The 22,600-nt window shown below is 28.2% G+C and overlaps 5 protein-coding genes across 5 annotated transcripts; 1 reads left to right on the top strand and 4 right to left on the bottom strand.

The window, feature by feature from the left end:
* Positions 1 to 4,484: 4,484 nt before the first annotated feature.
* On the top strand, positions 4,485 to 5,262 carry OCT59_003962 (uncharacterized protein; the record flags this gene model as incomplete). Its single annotated transcript, XM_066147973.1, has 5 exons — positions 4,485 to 4,488; positions 4,632 to 4,736; positions 4,829 to 4,916; positions 5,089 to 5,110; positions 5,251 to 5,262. The coding sequence occupies 5 exons, from the start codon at positions 4,485 to 4,487 to the stop codon at positions 5,260 to 5,262; spliced, it is 231 nt and encodes a 76-aa protein (XP_065996618.1).
* Positions 5,263 to 5,797: 535 nt separating this feature from the next.
* Positions 5,798 to 7,193, bottom strand: OCT59_003961 (uncharacterized protein; the record flags this gene model as incomplete). The annotated part of the gene is made up of 6 exons (XM_025314794.2): positions 5,798 to 6,229; positions 6,309 to 6,376; positions 6,456 to 6,600; positions 6,680 to 6,744; positions 6,808 to 7,096; positions 7,173 to 7,193. The coding sequence occupies 6 exons, from the start codon at positions 7,191 to 7,193 to the stop codon at positions 6,068 to 6,070; spliced, it is 750 nt and encodes a 249-aa protein (XP_025184303.2). The 3' UTR covers positions 5,798 to 6,067.
* Positions 7,194 to 10,178: 2,985 nt separating this feature from the next.
* Positions 10,179 to 13,671, bottom strand: OCT59_003960 (uncharacterized protein; the record flags this gene model as incomplete). The annotated part of the gene is made up of 15 exons (XM_066147972.1): positions 10,179 to 10,319; positions 10,387 to 10,767; positions 10,831 to 10,927; positions 10,997 to 11,110; positions 11,195 to 11,424; positions 11,516 to 11,696; positions 11,775 to 11,917; positions 11,983 to 12,219; positions 12,349 to 12,474; positions 12,563 to 12,651; positions 12,725 to 12,851; positions 12,926 to 13,021; positions 13,132 to 13,274; positions 13,369 to 13,572; positions 13,641 to 13,671. The coding sequence occupies 15 exons, from the start codon at positions 13,669 to 13,671 to the stop codon at positions 10,179 to 10,181; spliced, it is 2,340 nt and encodes a 779-aa protein (XP_065996617.1).
* A 662-nt stretch (positions 13,672 to 14,333) lies between these two features.
* On the bottom strand, positions 14,334 to 14,585 carry OCT59_003959 (uncharacterized protein; the record flags this gene model as incomplete). The annotated part of the gene is made up of 1 exon (XM_066147971.1): positions 14,334 to 14,585. One exon carries the CDS (start codon positions 14,583 to 14,585, stop codon positions 14,334 to 14,336), a length of 252 nt encoding a protein of 83 aa, XP_065996616.1.
* Positions 14,586 to 17,883: 3,298 nt separating this feature from the next.
* Positions 17,884 to 21,786, bottom strand: OCT59_003958 (uncharacterized protein; the record flags this gene model as incomplete). Its single annotated transcript, XM_025314796.2, has 5 exons — positions 17,884 to 18,006; positions 18,136 to 19,993; positions 20,070 to 20,802; positions 20,890 to 21,479; positions 21,595 to 21,786. 4 exons carry the CDS (start codon positions 21,784 to 21,786, stop codon positions 18,368 to 18,370), a joined length of 3,141 nt encoding a protein of 1,046 aa, XP_025184306.1. The 3' UTR covers positions 17,884 to 18,006; positions 18,136 to 18,367.
* Between the last annotated feature and the right edge of the window lie 814 nt (positions 21,787 to 22,600).

Here is a 22,600-nt window from a genome sequence, read left to right as displayed (position 1 = left end):
TGTTCGCTAATCAAAATTTGGTGTTTCAAATTTCTCGTTTGATTTACAGTGCGAAATGCGATCATTGCGTCGAAAGTTACACTAAACTTAAAATTTGAGGTAAATGGGCTAGAAGCACGCGTAATTTATTTCACTTAATATATTATAGCTCCTGTTTCAATTGTTTCAAATGAAAATTTTTAATTTTCACATAGTTAAAAAATTGCGTTAAATATAAAAAAAATCTAAAATAGTAAATATGATATACCAAAACACTGACGCCTAAAGTTCAAGCCAGTTCGATAATCTAGAATTTAATCAATCTTTTTTAAAATTATCGTCGTATCAATTTTTTTTTTTAAAAAAAAAATTTTATTTAGGATTAAATTTATTTTATTGTTCTTTTTGATTATTGTGCCAAAACCAGCAAAAATGGCGATTTCAGCGTAATTATTGTATACAGATATTTCTCTTTTGTCACTAAAAATCAATTTTCACATTTATTCTTAAAATCTATTCATTTAAAAAAGATTAACGGGATTTGAGCCTTTTGTAAGCGGAATTGTCAATCTTCCAAGGGAATTTTGGCTTCTTGAATGTCTTATTTTGTTAATCGATCTTCTATAACTAATTTTAAGATTATCTTTATTATAGAAAAAATTTTCACGTGAAGTTTATTCCAACTAAATAGTCATATGACCAACCTTAGCATAAACTTTAATTTTTAGCCTGGGGAACAGAATTTTTTGCTAACTTTATTTCTCTTGTTTATATTTGCTAACTTTATTCCCTTGTGTATATATTTGCTAACTTTATTTCTTTATGTATGCATGCTTATAACCTTTTTCTGACATTTTTGCTATATGATGGTGGTTTTGATTCACATTTCAAATTATACATATTATAAGTTTCTAGTCATATTTATTAATAATAGTCTATATGAACCTTACTAATTATTATACTTTTTTTTTTATTTATAAAATTAGTGGATGTAATTCACCCTTTTATTAAGCTTTAATTATTGTGATCATCATTCCAAATATTAAGGCTTATTGCTAAAAAAATGATCATATGATATATCTGAAATTCATCTGATAATGGATTATTTTAATTATAAATTATAACTTTATAGCAACTTTTTTTTGCAGTATAATATTTGAATTTCATTAATAATAAATACTATTATATTACAATAATAATATACAACTAATTTAATTAAATTTAATATCATTTATTATACTTATAAATCAGTCAGCTATTTGTTAATATAACTTCAGCAGTAAATATAAAATATTTTCAAAAACTATGTTTAATTAGTTTGTGAAAATGATATATTTATATGTCAAATTTATCAATACTCTTATATTTATAATAAAGTTAAATATAATTTTAAAAGATAATTAATTCAGTAATTTAAATAAATAATAATGCATGCAGTTCAATGAAAAATCCTTTTTTTTAAAAAACTCCTAAATTAATTTAAAAGAATTGATGATATATTTAAAATTAATGAATCTGTAGCATCCATGTATAAGTTATTAGTCTCAATAATTTATTATAAAGTAAAAGTAAATGATAAGTTAAAGCTTCTTTTTTTTAAAAAATATACAAATTAATAAATATATTTATATTGATAATTTTAAATTATATAAATATAATAATATATTATATATAGTAATAATTTTAATTACAAACCCTATTAAAATTATTATAAGTAAATTTTGAATTTTTCAAATTTTATTCATATTTTTATTTATTTGCAATGTTTCAGTTTTCGCAAAATTAAATGCAAAGAAAAAATTGCATTTTTAAAACCAAAATATTTGATAACTTTATTATAGTATTATTCTAAGATATAAACTATTTTAAAAGTTTTACCTATATAAAAATTTAAGAAATATAATTTAAAAAAATTTTTTTTTTTCTTCACAAGTTTAATCACTATTTGGTATAAAGATGTTAGCCATAATTCAAAAAAGTGCTGTAATATAAAATTTTTATATGCCATAATTAATTAAGGCTATAAAAATCTTATAGCCATAATTCAAAATTTTTTAAAAAATAATTAAGGTTAACATCTTTAATTTGGTGTATAGTTTCTCCCAATAAGTAAAATACTAAAGTTTTTGAAGAACTTTTTAATAAATATAATTTAGTAAAATATAAGTAAATTAAATAATTTAAATTATTAAATGAAAAAATAATAGCTAATTTTTAAAATAATTATATTTAATTAAAAATTTGAAATAGTAAATAAAAATATTAAAATTAATTCTACTTATTTAAAAAATTAACAATATTAAAAAAAATATTGTAATTATTTACTTATTATATTATAAATTAAAATATTATTTATATTTATAATTTATATTATAAATTTAAAATATTAATATATTATAAAATAATGGAGTTTCTTTCCATATATTTCCATGCCATAATTCAATATTTTTTTAAAAAAAATATTGGGGCTAAAGTACATTTTTAATATTAATATTAAATTATTAATAATTATATAGTAAATATGATCTTTAACTAAAAAAAATATTATATATTCTTATTTATAATTTGATATTTTATTTTTATATAATTTTATATTATATTTATTATAATTATTTAAATTAGTATAATAAATTTAAATTGTTTTAATTAACTATTAATAATAGTAAAATTAAAATATATTTATATTTATATATATTTAAAAAATCAGATTACCATTTATTTTTTAATAATATTTTTTATGTAATAACCAATAAGTAATAAATAAATACTTCTACTTCTACTTCTAAGTTTTTAATCAATACCAATTATTTCTAAAAAACAATTATTATAAAATTTATTAATATTGATTTAGTTTTTAAAAGGATGTTTTAAAATAAACTATAAAAATAAAAGTAGAAGAATAAATTAATTCTTTATAAACTATAATTGTCAATTTTAATATTTGTCATTGTTTCTTCTTTAAAGAATATAATATATAATTTTTTAACTCTAATCCTCTTATTCTAATTATAGTATTATTAATAATTAATAATTACAAATTTTATGTTTAAAAGGTTTAAAAATTCTATAAACTTTAAATTAAAATTATAGTAAATAAATAAAGCTTCTAATTTATTGAAAAATTTCAAAGGTTTTGAACTATAAATATTTGTGATTATCTAAAACTTTTTTATTTTTTTTAATAGGATATTATAAGAATACTCCAATTAGCAAATTATAATTATTGTAATAAAAAAAAATTCAATTTAACTAATATGTAGTAATTTCTTTAAAATAACCTTTTAATTTTAATTTTTAAATTTTTTTTTTTATGATTTTTGCCTTATGATTTGAATCTTTTAATAATATTTTATCAGTAATTATCATTATATATTATTATAGTAGTTGCAAATTGATTTATTTGCAAATATCTAATATTTGCAGAGAAATTATTCAATTTTTAAATAAATTTAATAAGTGGAAATTAATATTTATAAGAAATATTTTACAATAGTTGCGAGTTGAGGACTAGTTATGAGCACATCTTCCACTTGAAAGAGTTTATTTTTTTAAATCAATAGTTTTAAAATATTATAAAATATCAAAAACCACAGTACAGTTTTGTATTTAGTATTAAATTAGCAATTTATAAACTTTTTAAAATGAACTTTTAATCCATTCAAATCCTACTTTGTTTAACATACAGTATATACTTTTTAAATTGTTGAACAATTGTTGAGAATTTCTTAAACTTCATTTTATTATAACTATAGACAAGTACAGTTTGTATTTAGTATCAAATTAGAAGTTTATAACTTTTTAAAATTATTTTTTAATCCATTCGAATCCTATTTTGTTAATATATATACTTTTATACTTTTCAATTATTGAGAACTTCTTAAACCTTATTATAAATAAATCAGATACTTTACTTTTCCAGTTTCAAATAATAAAAAAATTTATATTATATTACATTACATATCCGGTTCTTAATTGTAGTATTATAGTACTTTGAACTAAATATTAATTTCACACGATTACATCTGCCTAAGCCACAAAAAAAATTGATGTTGCATTGATTTCCCAAGACCCGAACCTAAAAAAAAAGAAAAGAACGGTATCATTAAACGTTTTGTTCGTTTATACCGACGCTTTAATTTCTAACTTAGTAGGTATATATATATAATGTAGTATCAACTAAAACTTCTTTATTATCAAACATAAATATTAATCTATTTCCTACAAACCATTTTTTCAAGTAAAAAATGTATTTTTATTTTCAACTATCCTCACTAAAAAAATTAGGAGAAATATAACTCAAAAAGAGCGTAGCCTTTTCCCCGATGAGGTTAAAAACAATACCAATTTTTTTATTTTATATTAAATGTATGTTTAATATACGTACTATACACACTAATATAATTTTATTTTTACTATTTTGTTATTGGTTTATTATCGGATTATTTTAGTTGTATAAGTTTATCGGAAATAGTTATCATAATATGATAATGCACATTTTTCTCGTTATGGGTATTAATAATCGTACTATCTAATGGTAAATTATAGCAAATTAAAGATCCAGTACAATTAATTAGAAGGTATAATCCACTACAGTATATTGAAGGTTATGTATGGTTGATTATGATGCGCTCTCCTAATAATCAACTAATAAGGATTGGTTACACACACAGTAATCATACCATTTATTAGGAGACAATGTTGTTTTACATTTTTGTTTTCTTGTTTTCATGGTTTAATTTTGAGATTACTCTTTTATGGTAAGCCAACAAATCTATCATTAATTTGTTTAATATAAGATCATTATAATATCTGATATGATATACCCACATTTTATTATTTAATTCAAAAGCGTCTAAACAGAAAACAAACCATAGAGGAATTCGAGTTGATCAACAAGCAACTCAACCCAAGTTCCTTTTGATATTAATGGAGAACCAGTAAATCTTTTCGAATTCAACAAAAGTGGCAAACTTACACCTATGCCACAGGCAGCTGTTGTAATGAAGACCGTTGTCAGTGAGATTTTAGCAACAACTTTCTAGATAGAATGAATGTATACAAAAGATTCAGGGTTCATTAACCTTTAACAAGATGTATTTATTATAAAAGAACATTGCATTTTCTTTTTCTAGTATCCTTATTTGATATGGAATTATATGTTCTACTATAATCACAGACAAATGTACATTGACATAATATCCTATTTTCCTAAATTATACCTATTTTCTTAAACAACATGATCCTTAACTATGTAAAAACCTTGTCCTTTAGCCCATTCATTAATTTGAATTCAACAATACACCTACGCCACAGGCAACAGTTGTAATGAAGGTCGTTTTAGGTGAAATTGTAGAAACAACTTTCTAGATAGAATGTATGCAAAAGATCAACCTTTTAACAAGATGTATTTATATAAGGGTATTGCATTTTCTTTATCCTAGTATCCTATGTTCTACTATATATAGACAAATGTAAATTGACATAATACTCTATTCTCAAACAACACAATCCTTAACTATATATAAGAACCTTGCCCTTTAGCCTATTCATTAATAAAAGTTTCAACACGCCTCCCATAAAAAAAAGAATCTTTTCATAGAATAAGGATGCCATTTCTTGTGTATTTTCAGTATTTTTCATCTATTTGTATTCAGAGTTAACAATAAAAATTATGTTCTTTATTATCCATAATGTTAATATGTTACTCATACTTTATTTTTTAGTCAAAAAAAAACGCGTATTTTATCAAAAACACGTGTTAATGGTAAAAGAACAAACAAAAAATTCAATAATAGTGTCTGTGGAAATATGAAATGTTCAAAAAAAAAGAAAAAAAAAATAGATCATCGCTATATTAATGTAATCAATGTAATACAAAATTCAATGACGTACATAATACTGTAATGATTGATTGCGTGATATTATTAAAAAAAGGGGATCTCACTCTGACTTGCAGAAACAATAGAAATCTTATAACATTATTAAATCATAATAAGGTTAGTGTGGAAGGGGGGTTGAAGTTTATTACAACTTTCTCTACTTCCTCTTATAAATAAATATAACTTTACTATAAAACCAATTTAATTCACTAAATAATAGGAATGAAATTTGGTAAAAGTGGTGTATTTTCGAATCCAACATCAGGGTAAACTGGTCTATTTAATTTTATAAAAATATGAGATTCATCATGTAATTTGCTTATGCTTACTTCACATTTACCACAAACATCAAAATCTCGACAATTTCCACACTATCAAAAAGTGAAAGGGAAATTTAATTTAATTTAAAATTAAAAGTATAAAAAAATGTAAAATTTAATATTATTTTACCTTATATCTAATTCCACAAATTGGACTTTTTCCACAAATATCACAATAAACACTATTATGAACTGATCCTATAAAAAAAAAATTTATATATTTGTTAACATAAAAGATGAGAAATATAAATAATTTCTTTCAATAAAAAATACTTACCACCAGGATAATATCTAAAAGGAGATAATAAAACAACTCTTGAATCAATATGTACGGGATGTCGAATTTTTAAAAATACATGATTATAATCATGATATGTCCCTATACAAAGACTACAAAGGTCGAAATCTGCGCAATGTCCACACTAAGATAAATAAAATTATTATTATTATTATTTGTTAAAAAAGTGAAAAGGTTAAAAGGTTATTTTGTAGATTACTTACTTTATAACGAATTCCAGTTATAGTAGTATTACATGAATCACAAGTGCAAGGATGCTTAACCAATTCTATAATTGAAAATAAATAAATAAATAAAATCATTTTAACCTAAAGAGAAACAACAAACTTACCCTCAAAACCTGTATTTCTTCTCATTTTCAAAGCATTAACTTCTTCTTGTAAATCCTTTATTTGTTCACTTAAAGTATAATTCAAACTCATACAATCTTCTTTTTCTTGATAGCTTTTTACACATTCATCCCTTAATCTACTATTTTCCGCTTTTAAGTGAGTTATTTCTATTTCATTATTGGTCATGAGTGTGACTTTTTTTGTCAGCGATTCATTCAAAGATTTAACTCCATCTAATTCTAGTTCACAATTATATAATTTGGACTTTAAGTCTCGAATAATTTCTTCCTATAATAAAATATTTCAAAAAGAAAATGTTAATAATAATAATTTACTGACTTTATTCTTTCATTTTTTCACATACTTCTCTTCTTAAATTGTCCATTTTCTTTTAATGAAAGAAAAAAATTCAATCACAAAATCACAAAAGAAATTTATTTGGAGTTTTTCCGGAAAAATATACAAATTTATCTATTAATTGTTTACATTATAAGTCAGATTTAGACTATTAAGGTAATTCATATGTTTATCAATCAATTTTTGTCAACTAAAGGTTTAAAAAAAATTTTTTAATTGCTTATAAGTCTCATAAATGAATAATATTATTATAAAATTTAAATGTTATTACCAATGTTAGCAATGGTTAGATTTCTCAGAAAGTTAATATTTTTGATAAAATGATAAAAAAAAAAATTGTTGCATAATTTAAGGCGTCTTTTAATTTCAAAAATTGTATAGATAAAATTCGGATGACAGTAGAGTAAATGCTCCCGGATTCATATTACCGTTCACAAAATTTTAACCAAAATGGAGAATTCTAACAATAGTAAATGTGTCTCAGTTAGTTGAACAAGAAGTAATTCTTGTCAATTTCCTAATCAGGCTAAATTAAGTACTGATATAGTTAATTACAAATACCGAAATACAGTCATCGTGACTATTTTTTTTGACAAAAATATCAATAGCACGAAGTGAAGTCTTAATATCTATCTATCTGCGCTTTTTAAGGAAATGAAATCAAGATACGAACATTGATAAGAATCAACGTGCCACAAGCATATAGATAAGTTTCCGATTCTTACAAATGAAGACTGATGAGGGAACTAAAATACCAATCTCATAATCGGTAGATCGTCACGTTGGATCAATTAATTTTATTGGCTGATAGAGAAAATTGATTTAAAGATATTGTTGGTATTTATACGAGTGGAAACCCTTTTTCTCGCGCGACTATTTATCCAGTCGTTCATATTTCTAGCGAGTTAATAAAAGACATGACAACAAATTAATTACATTGTATAACGAATTGTCTCAACTATACCAAAGAACCACTGGTCGGTAACTTGAAGTTGGGAAGTTTACAGAACATTTCGTTGATTTTATAGATATTTTGAAATAATATTACGGTGGTGTCTATTAATGGATAATATGGATTTTATATATTAGGTGAGGATATGATGAATGTGATAGATTAATCACATTTCCAAAAATTGATTTTAAATACATTAATTTTCCGCAATAAAAGATTTTAGAATTTTCATATTCTGTTCCAATGGCTGGACCTTTACAGAGTTTCTGGAAATGACCTATCAATGCTGTCAGAAAATAGTGATTTGTATCGTTCCATTGTTCTTTCAAGATCATTTGATGATTGTGAATTTGAAACAAAGAATTAAAATTGAAAAAAAAGTATTCAAAAGTTTTTTTAAAGAAAAAGATCCGAAAAAAAAAATATTGGGATTGACCGTTGACGTCGCAATTGAAATAGGCGAACGGTAATCTAGAAACATTTATACAACTAAGAAACTTATTAAACTCAGTTTCTCCTATTTCTCTCATAACATGCACCTAATCTTATCAATCCACCAATAATGAAGAGGGAAAATGGGAAGGACAACTATAGTTAATTGGAGCCTTTAAAAATAGATCAATATGCAGGATATCTCGTGCGATCTCGTTGTAACGGAAAAGGTTTTGTGAAGAAAAACTTCTTTAAGCTTCTTGATATTGTTATTCTGTATTACTTTTACTAATAATTCCGAGTTGAATTCAATGTTACGTCATCAACATATACCCTAAATCCCTGCCAGTTCCTCGATAGTTCTAGTAAATCATGAGATGATCGGCCAATCAGATTTCAGATTTTTTCTTTAGCCGGGTATGCACAACGGGAATTTGGGAAAATGATTACGAATAAAATGCACATGCAAAAAAATATTATTTTTTCTGATGGTAGAGTCTTGACAAACTTATCCGGGCTCGTCAAAATTGCGCAGAAGATGAGGCAAATTCGGGATAATCTAACCATTATGGCAAATTGTTTTCCCTGATGTTCGGAATTCAGTAGTGGTATGTAGAACAAACTCCGATATGTGCAGAACTGCAGATATATGTTTGTGAACGAAAATCTATTTTTTCTGGTGGTAGAGTCTGGACAAGCTTGTCCGGGCTAATGAATCGTGTGGCGTAGTGCAGTATGTCAAGTGATAATTTATGGCGCAGTAGTTCGCAACGTTGTTTACATATTCCAAATACATTACACATACACATTCGCAAAGCAAATAAAAATATAAGTCTGAAATGGGGGCGAACTTTATTAATATGAATGAATATTAGAATACATTTTTTTTCAAATGGCTGAGGTCTTTTTTCTCACTAGATTCAAAAAAAGATAAAAATGTTTCCCCAGCTTTTCTTTCAAGTCTATGATTACCTGCCTTCTCCCCAAAAAAATTATTTTTGAGGGGGCGTCCGAGCTCATCAAACCTTATGCATTAAGATTTCAGCCATTACATATTTGATTTCATCTATAGTTAGATTTAAGACGTATGATGGGGGAATAGATCTAATTCGGGCTATTTTTTCTTTACCTATGCTATTAAAAAGCTTATACATCTTTTCGGATCTCTGTCCTTTTTCGCAAAGCTTCATCAGAACATTTTGTCTTATCCCTAACCTCATTTTTAACCAAAGCCCAAGATCCCATCTTTTCTGTGGGTGGTTTTAATTTCTCTTAACTAAAGTCAAGACTCCAAAATAGCTGTAAATAATGCTGACCTTGGGTCCTGAGAATACTGGTAATACTGGTTGCTTGCACACATCATACTTGTATCACCTTAGTGTCTTAGAAAAATAATCACGTGCGTTCCGTTTCGGAACACACACTGTACAAGTGATGAGAAGACGTTTTGGCGCTTTGTCAATCATTAAAAAAAACAACAAACCAAGTTTTCCCTTCAACTTGTGTATGCAAACTGCAAAGTGCATTTAAGAACTATCACATTATAAATCAGATGAGCTTTGTCTGTAAATACATCATATTCAAGTGCTAATATGTTTACTATATCCCAACTAATGAACTACGATAATCTTATTTTTTCTTTTTTGTTTTCTGTGGTGATCGGTACTCCTGTGACTGGGCATTCATTAACACTTTTCCACTAGCGAATTTTTCCTTAAAAGCCCTTTCCTTCATAAGCTTGAAACGGCAAACTGTAAGATTCAACAATTTCTGCAAACAGCAAGGAAGATGAGTATAAAACTATAATTTAAATACTGGTTTTTGGATTGTTACCAACCTTAACCTGAAGCATAATGCGCGAAACCTTAATGATAGACCCAAGTTCCGAATATGTCGATGGAATATCAAAGTCCGCCAAAATTACTGATGAATAAAATCCATCTCCTATATAAACAACTAAGAAGGCGCGAATAAAAAAACAATGAGATAAGAATCCAGGCATAAGAAGCTTGGTGGTAGCTCTTAATACTTGTTTTGACAGCATTCCTCCACCTTCAACTGATATAGCTTCAACCAGAGTTCTATGCATGTCCCTTAACGTCTTCTGAGCCTTTAAGGTATTCGAAAGGATCTTTCTTTCGTTTTCAATTCTAGAGCCAGTGCGCTCGCAAAGTGAAAATTCGCGACCATACGGTAAATCTTTTGCTAGATCATGCTTCTGTTAATTCAAGTTAGTATTAGTAAGTAATATTAACAATGAACTCTCCAAAATCTAGTGTACCGTAAACATCCAGTCCAAATGGTAGCCTTCTGCTGTTTCTGGGGCATCCATTGCTCCAGCTCGACGATCTCGAGAGGCCCTTGATACCATCTCCCCGCTTATTTAAGAACAATTATAAGTATTATTAACAACAATGAAAATACTTAGAATTGACAATGGGACTTACAAGTGACTGTCTAGAATATTGTCAAAGCACGAAAATAGGTGCCGTTTGATGAAGACATCTATGTCTCTTTCAGAATTTTTCCGCTGGGGAATTCCCTTCATAAGCATTTCACATCTAGTTAAAGTTATGGTTAAGGAACTAAGCGGAATACATGCAGAATAATAAAATTTCCGAATTAACATGAATTGAATAACTTACGTAAATCGAATCAAGTCCAAAATAAATTGCACATCAGGGTTCAGGTAGTCTTCTTCCTCGACAGAAGATGTTGGCTTTACCTTATCATTCGTATCTTCATCGCCAAATAAAGAAACACTCAAGCTTGATGTCTCAACATTCTTCACCATTTTCTGAATTTCAAGGATAGCTCCATGAAATCCTTCGAGCGGCACTATTTTTCCAACCTTATTGAGATGATTGTTATCAAGCTGGGATTCAAAACGTACGTCAATAAAATAATTAAAATAATACAAAATAAAATGAAATAAAATATAAAAATGCAAAATTATCAACACTGACTTTAGCAAGAGCCTGTAAACACCTCTCAACTGAAGGTTCCAGTATGGTCCAATCTTCAGTGGGATGGCCTACATTAAGGGCAGATGCAAATACGGCGACCAGATCCGACATGTCCGCTTCAGTCAGAAAATCTGATGTACTTTTTAGATCCGAGGCATCTATTATTCGCCACCAGATCGGGCTAAGAATTAGTCAAGAATTGGTCAGGATTTGGTGCAACAAAAAGTAAAAATAACCTTATATATATCAAAAAAAATACCTTAATGACGATTCATATCTGGCAGACGGATCCATTTGCGAGATCAAAAACTTTTGTCGGTTTATTACTTTCTTTAGCCAGGTTGGCTCTGGTTCATCGAACTCCCAACCCATCGACTGAGGTTCGAAAACATCATCAGTAACCTGTATATGCATACAAAGAGTTAAGAAAAAAATACTTTTATATGCTAAACATAAAACGTAATTACCTCAGACACGGAAGTTGATGGACTGAATTGACGTTCGGGAGTTCGTTGTTGAGCCTGAGACTGCGAGTCATGTGACACCACACTCTCCCAATCACTTTCATTTGGTTTTATCTTTTTCTGCTCTCGCTTTTGAGGAGTCTGTAATTTTACATCTTCGAATAAAGCTTCCTGTTCAATTGCATGTTGAAGAGACTCATCTCGCTTAACTTCATTTAAGTTTCCAATTAAAGGAAAAGGCTAAAAGGATTTTAGTTTGAATTAGTAAAAATAATTTTAAATATGAGGATTGTTTTTGAATAAATAATGAATATGTATTTCTGAATTTATCTATTATGAATAGTAATAACTTTTATGTGAATACCATACCTCGATTACCTCGCCCTTTTCGTTGTCTGTTTCGTTGGAAACGTCATGTTCTACTTTCCCAAACAAATTGGATGATTGTCGTTCGGAATGACCTTGAAAGAAGTTTTCGATCTCGTTATTCAAATCCTACATAAGTAAGGGATAAATTTGCAGTTAAACCGTTGGCTATTTCTGCTGATCATCGCGATTTCTATAAAAAAATGCTCACGTATACCTTTTCCCGATCACTTTTGTTCGAAATGAACATATTATTAGTTCCGCCATTAATCGTCCTGCCGTAAATGGTCCCACGCAAAGGAGGAACTACTTGAAATGTTTAGAAATACGCAACTTTGTAGTGATAACCAGTATCTCAAATAATTTAAGTCAAACATACCGGTTCTGATCCTTTTCCTTTCTTGTTCTATTGTATCAAACTCGTCATCAGCGCATTTCTGAAGTCCTTGTTGTGCAATTTGAAATCCCTGTTGTGTTATTTTATGGACAGATCGCCTTCCCCTTTTCTGTCATAACAAAGTTTGACAAGAACTGATTAAGAAGTTGTTAGGATGCATCAAAGAGATTAATAAATACTTGCCCTATCAATTTCCAATTCAACATCGATTATATCAGACTCTAGCTTTAATGACGTGACTAAATCACTCTTCTCCCATATTTGGTCGTTTTGTATATTCTATAAAAAAAAGGTAATTAGGATTGATGCACTTTTGAGATGATGGATAGGAAGGAAGTTTACAAAGTGCTCCGGACGCTCGTCCGACCAGCATTCTTATGTCCACGCACACGCAATGGTGCTACCTGTCGGTTTTTGCGCTTAATGGGAAAAACCTTCTCAACACGTTTTGGTTGCCAGATTAGACATAAAGTATGCCAGCTACGTTTCAATAGCCACGCACACGCAATGGTGCTACCTGTCGGTTTTTGCGCTTAATGGGAAAAACCTTCTCAACACGCTTTGGTTGCCAGATTAACTATTGAGTACGCTAGCAACATCGAATTTGTAATGTCAAAAAAAAATACTTTCCTTCAATTCACTACTCAAGTTACACGCCATTTTATAAGCAGGATTATTAATATCGAATATTTTTTTCAGGCACTTTAAATCGTTCGCCAAAGCTGAATGAGAATTGCGTTTATTAACTGTCACGAGATGTGATTGCTTAATCCAGAAAAGGTCCCAATCGTTTACGGTACCCCAAGTATTTGGAGCTCGGTTCCAATAGTCTGAAAGATCAAAGTTTATATTTTCATTGTTCTAAATATTAGAAATAGGTGCAAAGTAGTAGACTTACCTGGATATTTTAACTTTAAGCGATTGTCCATATGCGATAGAAAAATAATTTTTTTCCAAAAGTCACTAAAAAAAATGATGTAATACGTGCCTGTAAATAATTACCTGTGATTTTGATCAGCCGGATATTAAACTACACGTGATACTACTCATGATAACAGTTTTTTAAAATGAGTGATTTTATTTGCCACAAGTTAAAAGTTAAAAATTAAAAAATCAAACAATTATATTTTTCATAAAGTAATACACAAGAAAGTGCCGGCCGGCTAATAAAAAATAAAAGTAAAAAATGATAGAATAGCAGGATGTTTCAAGGGAGGGAAAGGCATAAAAGAACCTGCTTGATAAGCCTGCCGAGCCCTAACTCATATACATGCTGCCCAAATTATTTTAGAATGCCATAATTATAATTTGGGATGCCGAAATTCATTCAGTTTATATGTAATTTACTATGTAAAGTGCCAAAATAATTAATTACGGCAGCCCAAAATAATTTGGGCAACATGTATACTAACTCATATACTGGCAGTTCCTTCCCCGCTACTCTTGATTATTATCTAAACTACTAATATTTTCTTTGCTATCTAACCATTTGCTAATTAACTTTACTGTACTATTTTTCGAATCACTATACCCATAATAAAAACTTTTTATAGTAGACCCTCCAATCTTTTTCCCTTTAAGTTGACGAATTTCACAAGCTACAGCCCACAGTTTCACACATATAGTCAACAGAATCATTCCCTTTAAACGAATTAAAAATTTGCTTAAAACGGCTCTCAACATTTTCAAAAAAAGATGATGAACTTCCGGAATAAGAGCTAGACTCTGATTGGCTTGAAGCAACGGAATTGTTAGCCACACTTTGTTGATCAGATTCATCAGATTCGTCAGATACTGACTGAGTTCTTTGAGCAAGAATACCATCTACATTATGTCGAACCATATTGCTTAGAAGAACTTGGATAGTAGCATTGATTGTGGTAAACTCTGATTAAATTCTAGTAAAATTGCTTTCATATTCTCGTTCGATTTCAACAAGTCTTGTGGTCACATTATTGACCATCGATAAATTTTTCTGCGCCTCAGAGGCGTAGCCAGCATCACGTGAATTGATTTTAGCGATTTCTGCGGTAAGTTTATTATTATTTTTGCCGAGCTCCGCAGTGAAAGAAGAATTAACTTCAGAAGGACGTGCGGAAAGTTCATTGGTGATTTTAGTATTAATTTCCGCGGTAAGTTTACTGAAGATGTTTTCGATTTCCGGTGTATTATTTTTTATATCAAGATCATTGACGATTCTAGTGACACGTGCAGAAAGTTTATCGGAAATTTTTTGTTTGAGATTTGACCACATAGTAGCGATTCCTATGATTAACACTGGACCAATGAACAAAAAACAGCGGTTAAGGTCAAAAAAGGCATGACTTCCGAAGAGTTGAGCAAAAACTGGACATGATTAGGTAAATTGATGCGTAGTAATTTTATTAAGAGATTATTGGTGGATCAAGTTTTTTTAGATTAGATATTAACGAATGTTTTTTTTTTTAATATGCAATTCTCTTGCGTGAATGCGCTTGGAAAAAGGTTTATTTTATACTGTATGCCTACTACGCGTGAAAATGAGAATTTAACCCGATTTAATAAAAATTATGTTGCTTTATTATGTGTATTTGTCATAACTACATTTTTCATAATTATATTTTTTCAGCTAAAACAATTTATATAACGGCCTGGATCCCATCTAATAATAACAAATGGCTCTCCCTGAATTTGAGGCGCATTTAACAATAGTGCTTAAAATAAAATCCGACGAATTACGGTTTTATGATAACTTAATTTGAAACTAATGGAGCAATGCTGTGTCTCAAAATTTTCCGTTTATTTCTAAGATCTCGAAAAGAAGATCGCATGTGGTACATCTTTGTTTGAGTTCACAACCCAATTGTAATCACAAAAAATCGGAATATTTGTTCATCATGGATCGAGATCTGTAGATGACGAATCGCACATGTATCACTAATTCCTATTCAAAAATGGATTAATGTGTGATTAACCTGTACACGTAATTTGAATGCGCTAACGTCAGTAGGATAATAAAAAATTGTCGTGTATCCGAGGATCTGCAATTCATAGATTCTAATCGCTTAATTTCCATTTTTGATTCTTTTTAATGACGCCCTGTCGTACGATCCGAAACTTTCGGGAAAGTGTATGACGAAAACAACACAATAATAATTCTCCTGGCCGGTCGTAATGCGCTAAAATAAACGACTGCGGTTATACACAGTCACATGATACAATGGCGTAGTATGTCTTTCACTGCGGATGCCTATTACTACGCATAGCATAGATTTTGACTAAGTCACCCTCACGTGATGCAGGTTCTGCTAAGAAATTTGCGAAGAAAAAAGTAGGTTATAATATTACCAAAAAATTTCAGCGCGTGATTTTCGACGATACGATCGATTTTATATAACAACATGGTATATGCGAAATTTTAATGTAAAATCCGTTTACTTTGGTAAACATCATCATACAGCATTATTTAATAAATCGTTCAACTAATACAAATAATACTACACTACTAATAATATTTATTATCTAGCCGATCCACCTCAATAATTATAAATATATTAACCTTAAACATATCAATCCAAAAACTACACTTTCTTCAAGCATTCTTTTTTCATTAAATTCTTTATCTGATTTATAGAGGAGAGGAGAAGTCGGTTTTCAACACCGTCGAGATCTGAAAAGCACATGCGAAGTCTGTTCTTCATATTAACCATTGTGAGCATGTCACCATCGAAAATTTTTCTTAGTACTCTCATATTTGGTTTCGCAACACAACTCCTTCAAGTATGTAGAACTCGCCATAATGTGAATATGGTAAGGATCATATGTGTAGGAATTAGCATTGAAATAGTTATTAATTGTATCCAACGGTAGCATTTTTATTTCCGGTACGTATTCAATAAGCTGATCAGGTGGTTCATTAATAACCATAAGATCAAGTTCACTTAAAGTAATATTGCTAAAACGAGGCGTCCACTTTTCCTTGATCCTAGATTTCGATAACTTTCTCACCCATAGAGATTGTTATAGGACATTAGTTTTCCGAATTATAGCCAGAGACAATGCAATTGAGAGTTATTAATCGAGCGAACTCTAAAAAGATACCGGAGGAAGGAAAATAGGTTATTAGTTGAAGTACCTGCAAGTCATTTCTAAGAATGATATTTAATACCAGGTAATCGTATCAACACGTGAAAAAAACCTCTAGATGGGGTTCATCCCAAATCTGTCCAATTTCATAAATGTTGAGAAGTTTGTTATCTTCAGTAAGATTATTAAATGTTAGGCTTTTTCCATCTTCAATTTTCTTGCATATACGCCATAGTTTAAGCTCGCTCGCGCCGAAATGGGCAAAGTCACTTCTTTCAGCTTTAATATTTCTCTTGAGTTCCCCAATTGTATCTCTTTCACATGAATAATTTTGAACAAGAGGAGGAATATTTCTGTGTAAAGAACTGTGAATAAAGCGGGTATAATATACGTGGCAGGAAAATTGACGACGATTACACTATAGTATATATCATTTCTATTATTTCCATTGTTACCACAAGATTATTTTCATCCGATTTATATAAATCACTTTCGTTTACGTTACAAAAAAATATATGTAAAAACTACTTGCATCAACCCTAAAATTAGAAATTTTTAATTTTCGTAATTTTTGTTCACTTTTAAAGCATTTAAAATTAAAAATCAAATTTAAACATGGTTCTAGATAAGTTTTTGAGATTGCAATAGTGAATGTATAATATATGATATTGAGGTAATATAACCATATTTTGCTACCTTATTTTCCATTTCTTCTACACAGATCTTTAATTAGTAACGTGAACGAGATCGATTACAAATTTATTGTGATGAATTAAGTAAGAAGATCTGGTATTATATTAAGGAATGAAACTTATAGATTAGGATATGAGTTAGTTCGAGCAAATAGAAGAATAAATGAATGGACGTATAGGAGCAGGAAGGCACTATCGCCAGCTGATACTTAATAAGCCTTGACCTCAATCAAGCTATGAGTGGAAATACAGAGAAATTATTAATTAATACCATGGAAAACGGAGCAAATGAAATATTTTAGGAATTAGAAACTTGCTTATTAACTTTTTTTATCGGAGAAAATCCGATACTTTCACATTATTCTTCTACTTCCTTTATCTTGTACTGTCTAATAAAAATTATTTAAACTTTTTTATTTTGATTATTCTTTAACCTCCAGTCGTTCGATAAGGTGTAATTTTTAATTATAACTTTCAACGATTAAGTTGAGGAGAAACCGAAAATTACTTTTTGAATAGAAAGGTTGTAACCATTTTTTTTTATTGTAATATATATATATAAACCGAAAAAAAAAAAATATATAATTAGCAAACCAATGTATAATAAATAATTATATTTACATTTGGAAAACCAACCATCAATAAAATTTTTTTTTTTCTTTTTTATCACCAATTCATTCACTTATTCATACGTCCAATAACATCCAATAACGTCCAATAACGTCCAATACTTCCAAAATTTGAACCATCCAAATATAATTAAAATAATAATATATTAAAAAAAAAATACCTAATAAATAAATTAAAACACTATAAAACTTTTTTAACCTTTTTTTTTTATTTTTAAAGAAAAACCACCCAACAAAACCTAGACCAATACAAAATCGAGATCAGGTGGGCTATTTTCTATAGAATTTATATTAATATTGGAATTAATTTCATTAGAATTATGATTAGAATCTGTAAAATTATTTGTACAAATAATAGAGCTTCTACAAGATCTTGAAGGTGAAGTGGATGAAGTTCTTGTAATTCTCTGGGTTGTATTAGTTGATATATTTGTTTGCTGTCGAGTTCTTGATGTTGGTAATAAAGAATTATCGAATTGAGCTTCTTTTAATAAATCAACTATAACTTTCGAATCATGACATTTACTTTGACATAAATAATGATCTTCTGATTGAGCTTCTTTTAGTAATTCTGCCAACTTTTGTGATAAATCTATTGAATCATCATCAATTTTTTGATGATGTTTACATAAATAAACCCATTGTTGTTGCGAAAGTGATGGACTTTCATCTTCCCCATTTATGGGATAAACAGGTTTTCGTTCTTCTTCTGAAAAATAATCTTCCTTTGCTGGTAATAATTCACTTGATGAAAGATATATTGAAGAAGAGGTGGAAGAAGAAGCTGGAGAAAGTGTGTTTAAATAATTTTTATTAAAGCTTGGTTTTTCTGGAGGCATAACTAAAAGGAATTTTGACTCCGAATTATTTTTAACAATCTTATTCCTATCTTGAGTTCGCCTTTCTAGGACCGATTTATTTGATTTATTTGAACTTTCTGGTAACAAATTATAACTATCTCGCAAAACTGAAGATCCGATCAATTCAATATCTATTTCATCATTTTCTCCATTACATGACATAACATCATCATGATCTTTCTTATTAATCGCTGATTTGCTTTTCTTTTCTAATACAAAAGATCTCCAGGTTCTCCAAACCTTTTCAGCGATTCTCCTCTCTTTTCTTTTCATTAACAATCTAATTAAATCGAAATCAGATAAGTGATCAGATATTAATCCATTTGAAAAGGGTCTTTCGCAACCTGGAGGTGTAGATAATAACGTTATAGAAAAGTCATCTTTTGGAAAATAATATTCAGTCCATAAAGTGATTAATCTTGCTCCTGTATCCGGTCTCAATACATCTTTCTTCCACTTATTATCTAACCAAATATTAATAGGATCATAAGTTCTAATCTTTGGATCATAACCAGTATTTCTAAACCATGCTTTGTGTTCTCTAACCCATGTCCAAATACTTTTTGTCCTTTCCCTTAATTGCACATATTCTCTTTCACATTCAGAATTACAAAGAAAATCTCCATAAGGTGAATTTCCTGCTGCAGCTCTTGCTAAACATAAGAGAAAAAAGTCATTATATTCAAATGCGCGTGGAAATTGTTGTAATAAATGGTGTACGCATGTTAAGAATAAAAGAAAGACCGGAGCGGATGTTGATGGTACAATAATAGGTTCTTGATGATTAGATCTGAAAGATGAATTTTCTTCTGTGGATGAAATTATAGAATTATTGTTTCGAAGATTTTTTGGAAGTTCACCCCGTGCTCTAAATGGGTGTCCAATTGCAATCCATTCTTTCTCTATTAATACCTGAAATCCTTTAATTGTACGATAAAATGGATCCATCATTATTTGTGCCAAAGACACTAATTGAGTTGTTCTATCCCATCCATCCGTACAATGCTAAAAAAAAAATGATCTTATATTAAAATTAACTTAAAATTGTTTAAGCATTTGAATAATTTTTTTTTTTACATACCACCAAAACACTTGCATCTTCTTCAACAATTTTTCCGACAACACCATCTTTTCCTCCAGCAGCTTTTAATAAATCAGCAACGTGACCTAACCAACCAGTAGATTCCAATACGGAATACCATTTAGGAGCTGAGCTATTAGTTGCAATAGCATTTAATAAAGAAGCATGTGAAGAAGAGATTGCGTGAATGTTTGACAATCCCAGGAAATGTAAAGTAGTATTTGGAGGATAATTTTCACATTTTTCATAACCACCACGAGCAAAGCCATTACCTAATGCAGCAGAATAACTTCTTGCATCTAAAATACAAATTTTTGTATTTGTACATTTTTCTTGTAAACCAATTTTTTTTTTGCTATTAGCGTAAATACTTTTATTAATTAATTGTTGTTGTTCTTCATTAATAGCTTTAAGAACATCTTTTATTAATAATTCATCTTCTAGACCTCTCCAACCTAATATTGATACCATTGGTTGACCACTTCTCATTAATACATGACGACCTTTTTTCCAACAAATTAAAGGAAAACGACCATTTTTTCTAAAATTTACAAGTTTTCTAAAAAATTCCGAACTTGATTGAAATGCAGTTGAAACTTCATAAGAATCCTCATTTGTATCAAATGATTCACAAGCAAAAGTCGCGTCTGTTTTAAGAATTCTAGAAGGTAGAATAAAATCTTTTGGATAAGTTGGAGATAAAGTAAAATCATCATTATAAGATACAATATTCCTAAGATAATTTTATTAGAGAGAGGTATTAATAACGTTGTTAATAAAGAAATAAGAGAAATATAAATTCTTAAATTTAATTACTTACCAAGAATCTTTACTCATTTGCAACCTCTCAAATTCTTTTTGAATATTATAACCTTTAGACCAACCCAACTTTTGAATTCTTTTATATTTATTTTCATCTAAACCCCTATTTCTAGCATAATTTTCTACATCTTCATCTTCACTAGTATTAGAATCAAAAAGCTCTTCAAACATTTTTTCTGCCTCAGTTAATTCTCTTTTCTTTCCAGCATTCTCATGATTTCCTCTTTTATTATTAATCTCATTTTCGCCCATGCGAAAGGCAAAAACATTTTCAATGCTATTTGGATTTGTAAATTTTTTTAAAACACAAGAAAAATCATGACATAAAGAATTTGTCGATCTATTATTATTTAAAGTATTATTATGTTTTGATTTAGAAAATTTAAATAAATATTTTAATGGGGAAAATTTTAGCGTTATTATGATTTGATTTTGTGACTCATCAATTTGTGAGATGGATAAATGCGGTATTTGTATTGCACGAGGATGGATTGCATCAGCTAAAGATGACAATGATGATGATGATAATTTTGAAATATTTTTTGATGGTTGATAATAAATTCGATAATTGGTAATTAATACTGTAGGCTTTATATAATAGAATGAGGAAAGAATGAGGAAAAGAATTTTGAAAGATTAGAAAAAGTTTTTATTGTTGAAAAAAAAAAGAAAAAAAAAATTTTTTTTTAAAAAATAAAAATACCTCATTATTTACATCCAAATTATAAAAGTCTCCACCAATGTTTCCATAACATTCGATAAATCCGCCATCAACTGTAGCTTCATATAATATTATTGAACTAGATTTTTCAAAGAATTTTTCTATTGTTTCACCAGGTAAGAGTTCTAGACCCGGAGGGAGATTTCGTTTTATATTTTCAAAACTTATTCCCATTTTTTGTTTGGTTTTTTTTTAAATACTAATTTTTATTATTGTTGTTGTTGTTGTTTTTGTTTGATATTATTACTTTTTTGTTTTTCGAAGCTGTCTAAAAAAAATTTTTTTTTTGGTGGGTATTTTTTATTTTTTTTTTCTAGAGGAAAGTTTTTTTAAAAAAATTTTTTTTTTTGGTAAGTTGATCATCAAAATAATCAAAAAAAAAAAAATATGTTGCAATATCAAGATATCAAAGTCTGATGTCTTACTTTATATAGGATCAATCAAATCGGGCGTCGAACTGAATGAAAAAAAAAATAATATATTCAGTAATCATGTTTTTTTTTCTAAAACAAATTTAAAGTTTTCATCCATTTTACCTTGAATGAAAAAAAAAAATGTCTATAAAGTGTCACGAGTGACACTCGTTAATTTATTATTTTTTATTTTTTAATTTTTTTTAAGGTTTTTTTTTATTTTATTTATTTTTTTTTTAAAAAAAAAAAAAAAAAGAGAGCCAAAGAAGCCCTCAAAATAAAATAAATAAATTAAATTTTTATTTTTTTTAAAAAAAAAGGAAGAAGAAAAAAAATTCTTCTTTAAATTAAAAAAAAAAATTATGATAAGGCTAAAAAATACATTGATAAAAAAAAAATGGGATAAAAAAAAAATTTTTTTTTTAAATTTAAAAAAAAAATTTTTTTCATTTATATTCTTATTAACTGGCGCAGAATATTTTTAAAATAATTGGTTTCTTCTATTACACAAAATCGTTAATATGAAGTAAAAATGGAACACATAATAAATACTTTTTTTTTTTTGTGAAATTATA

Source organism: Rhizophagus irregularis, chromosome 12 (genome assembly GCF_026210795.1).
Source record: "Rhizophagus irregularis chromosome 12, complete sequence".
In the NCBI taxonomy this organism is placed as follows: domain Eukaryota; kingdom Fungi; phylum Glomeromycota; class Glomeromycetes; order Glomerales; family Glomeraceae; genus Rhizophagus; species Rhizophagus irregularis.
This window is presented reverse-complemented; position numbering and strand designations above follow the sequence as displayed.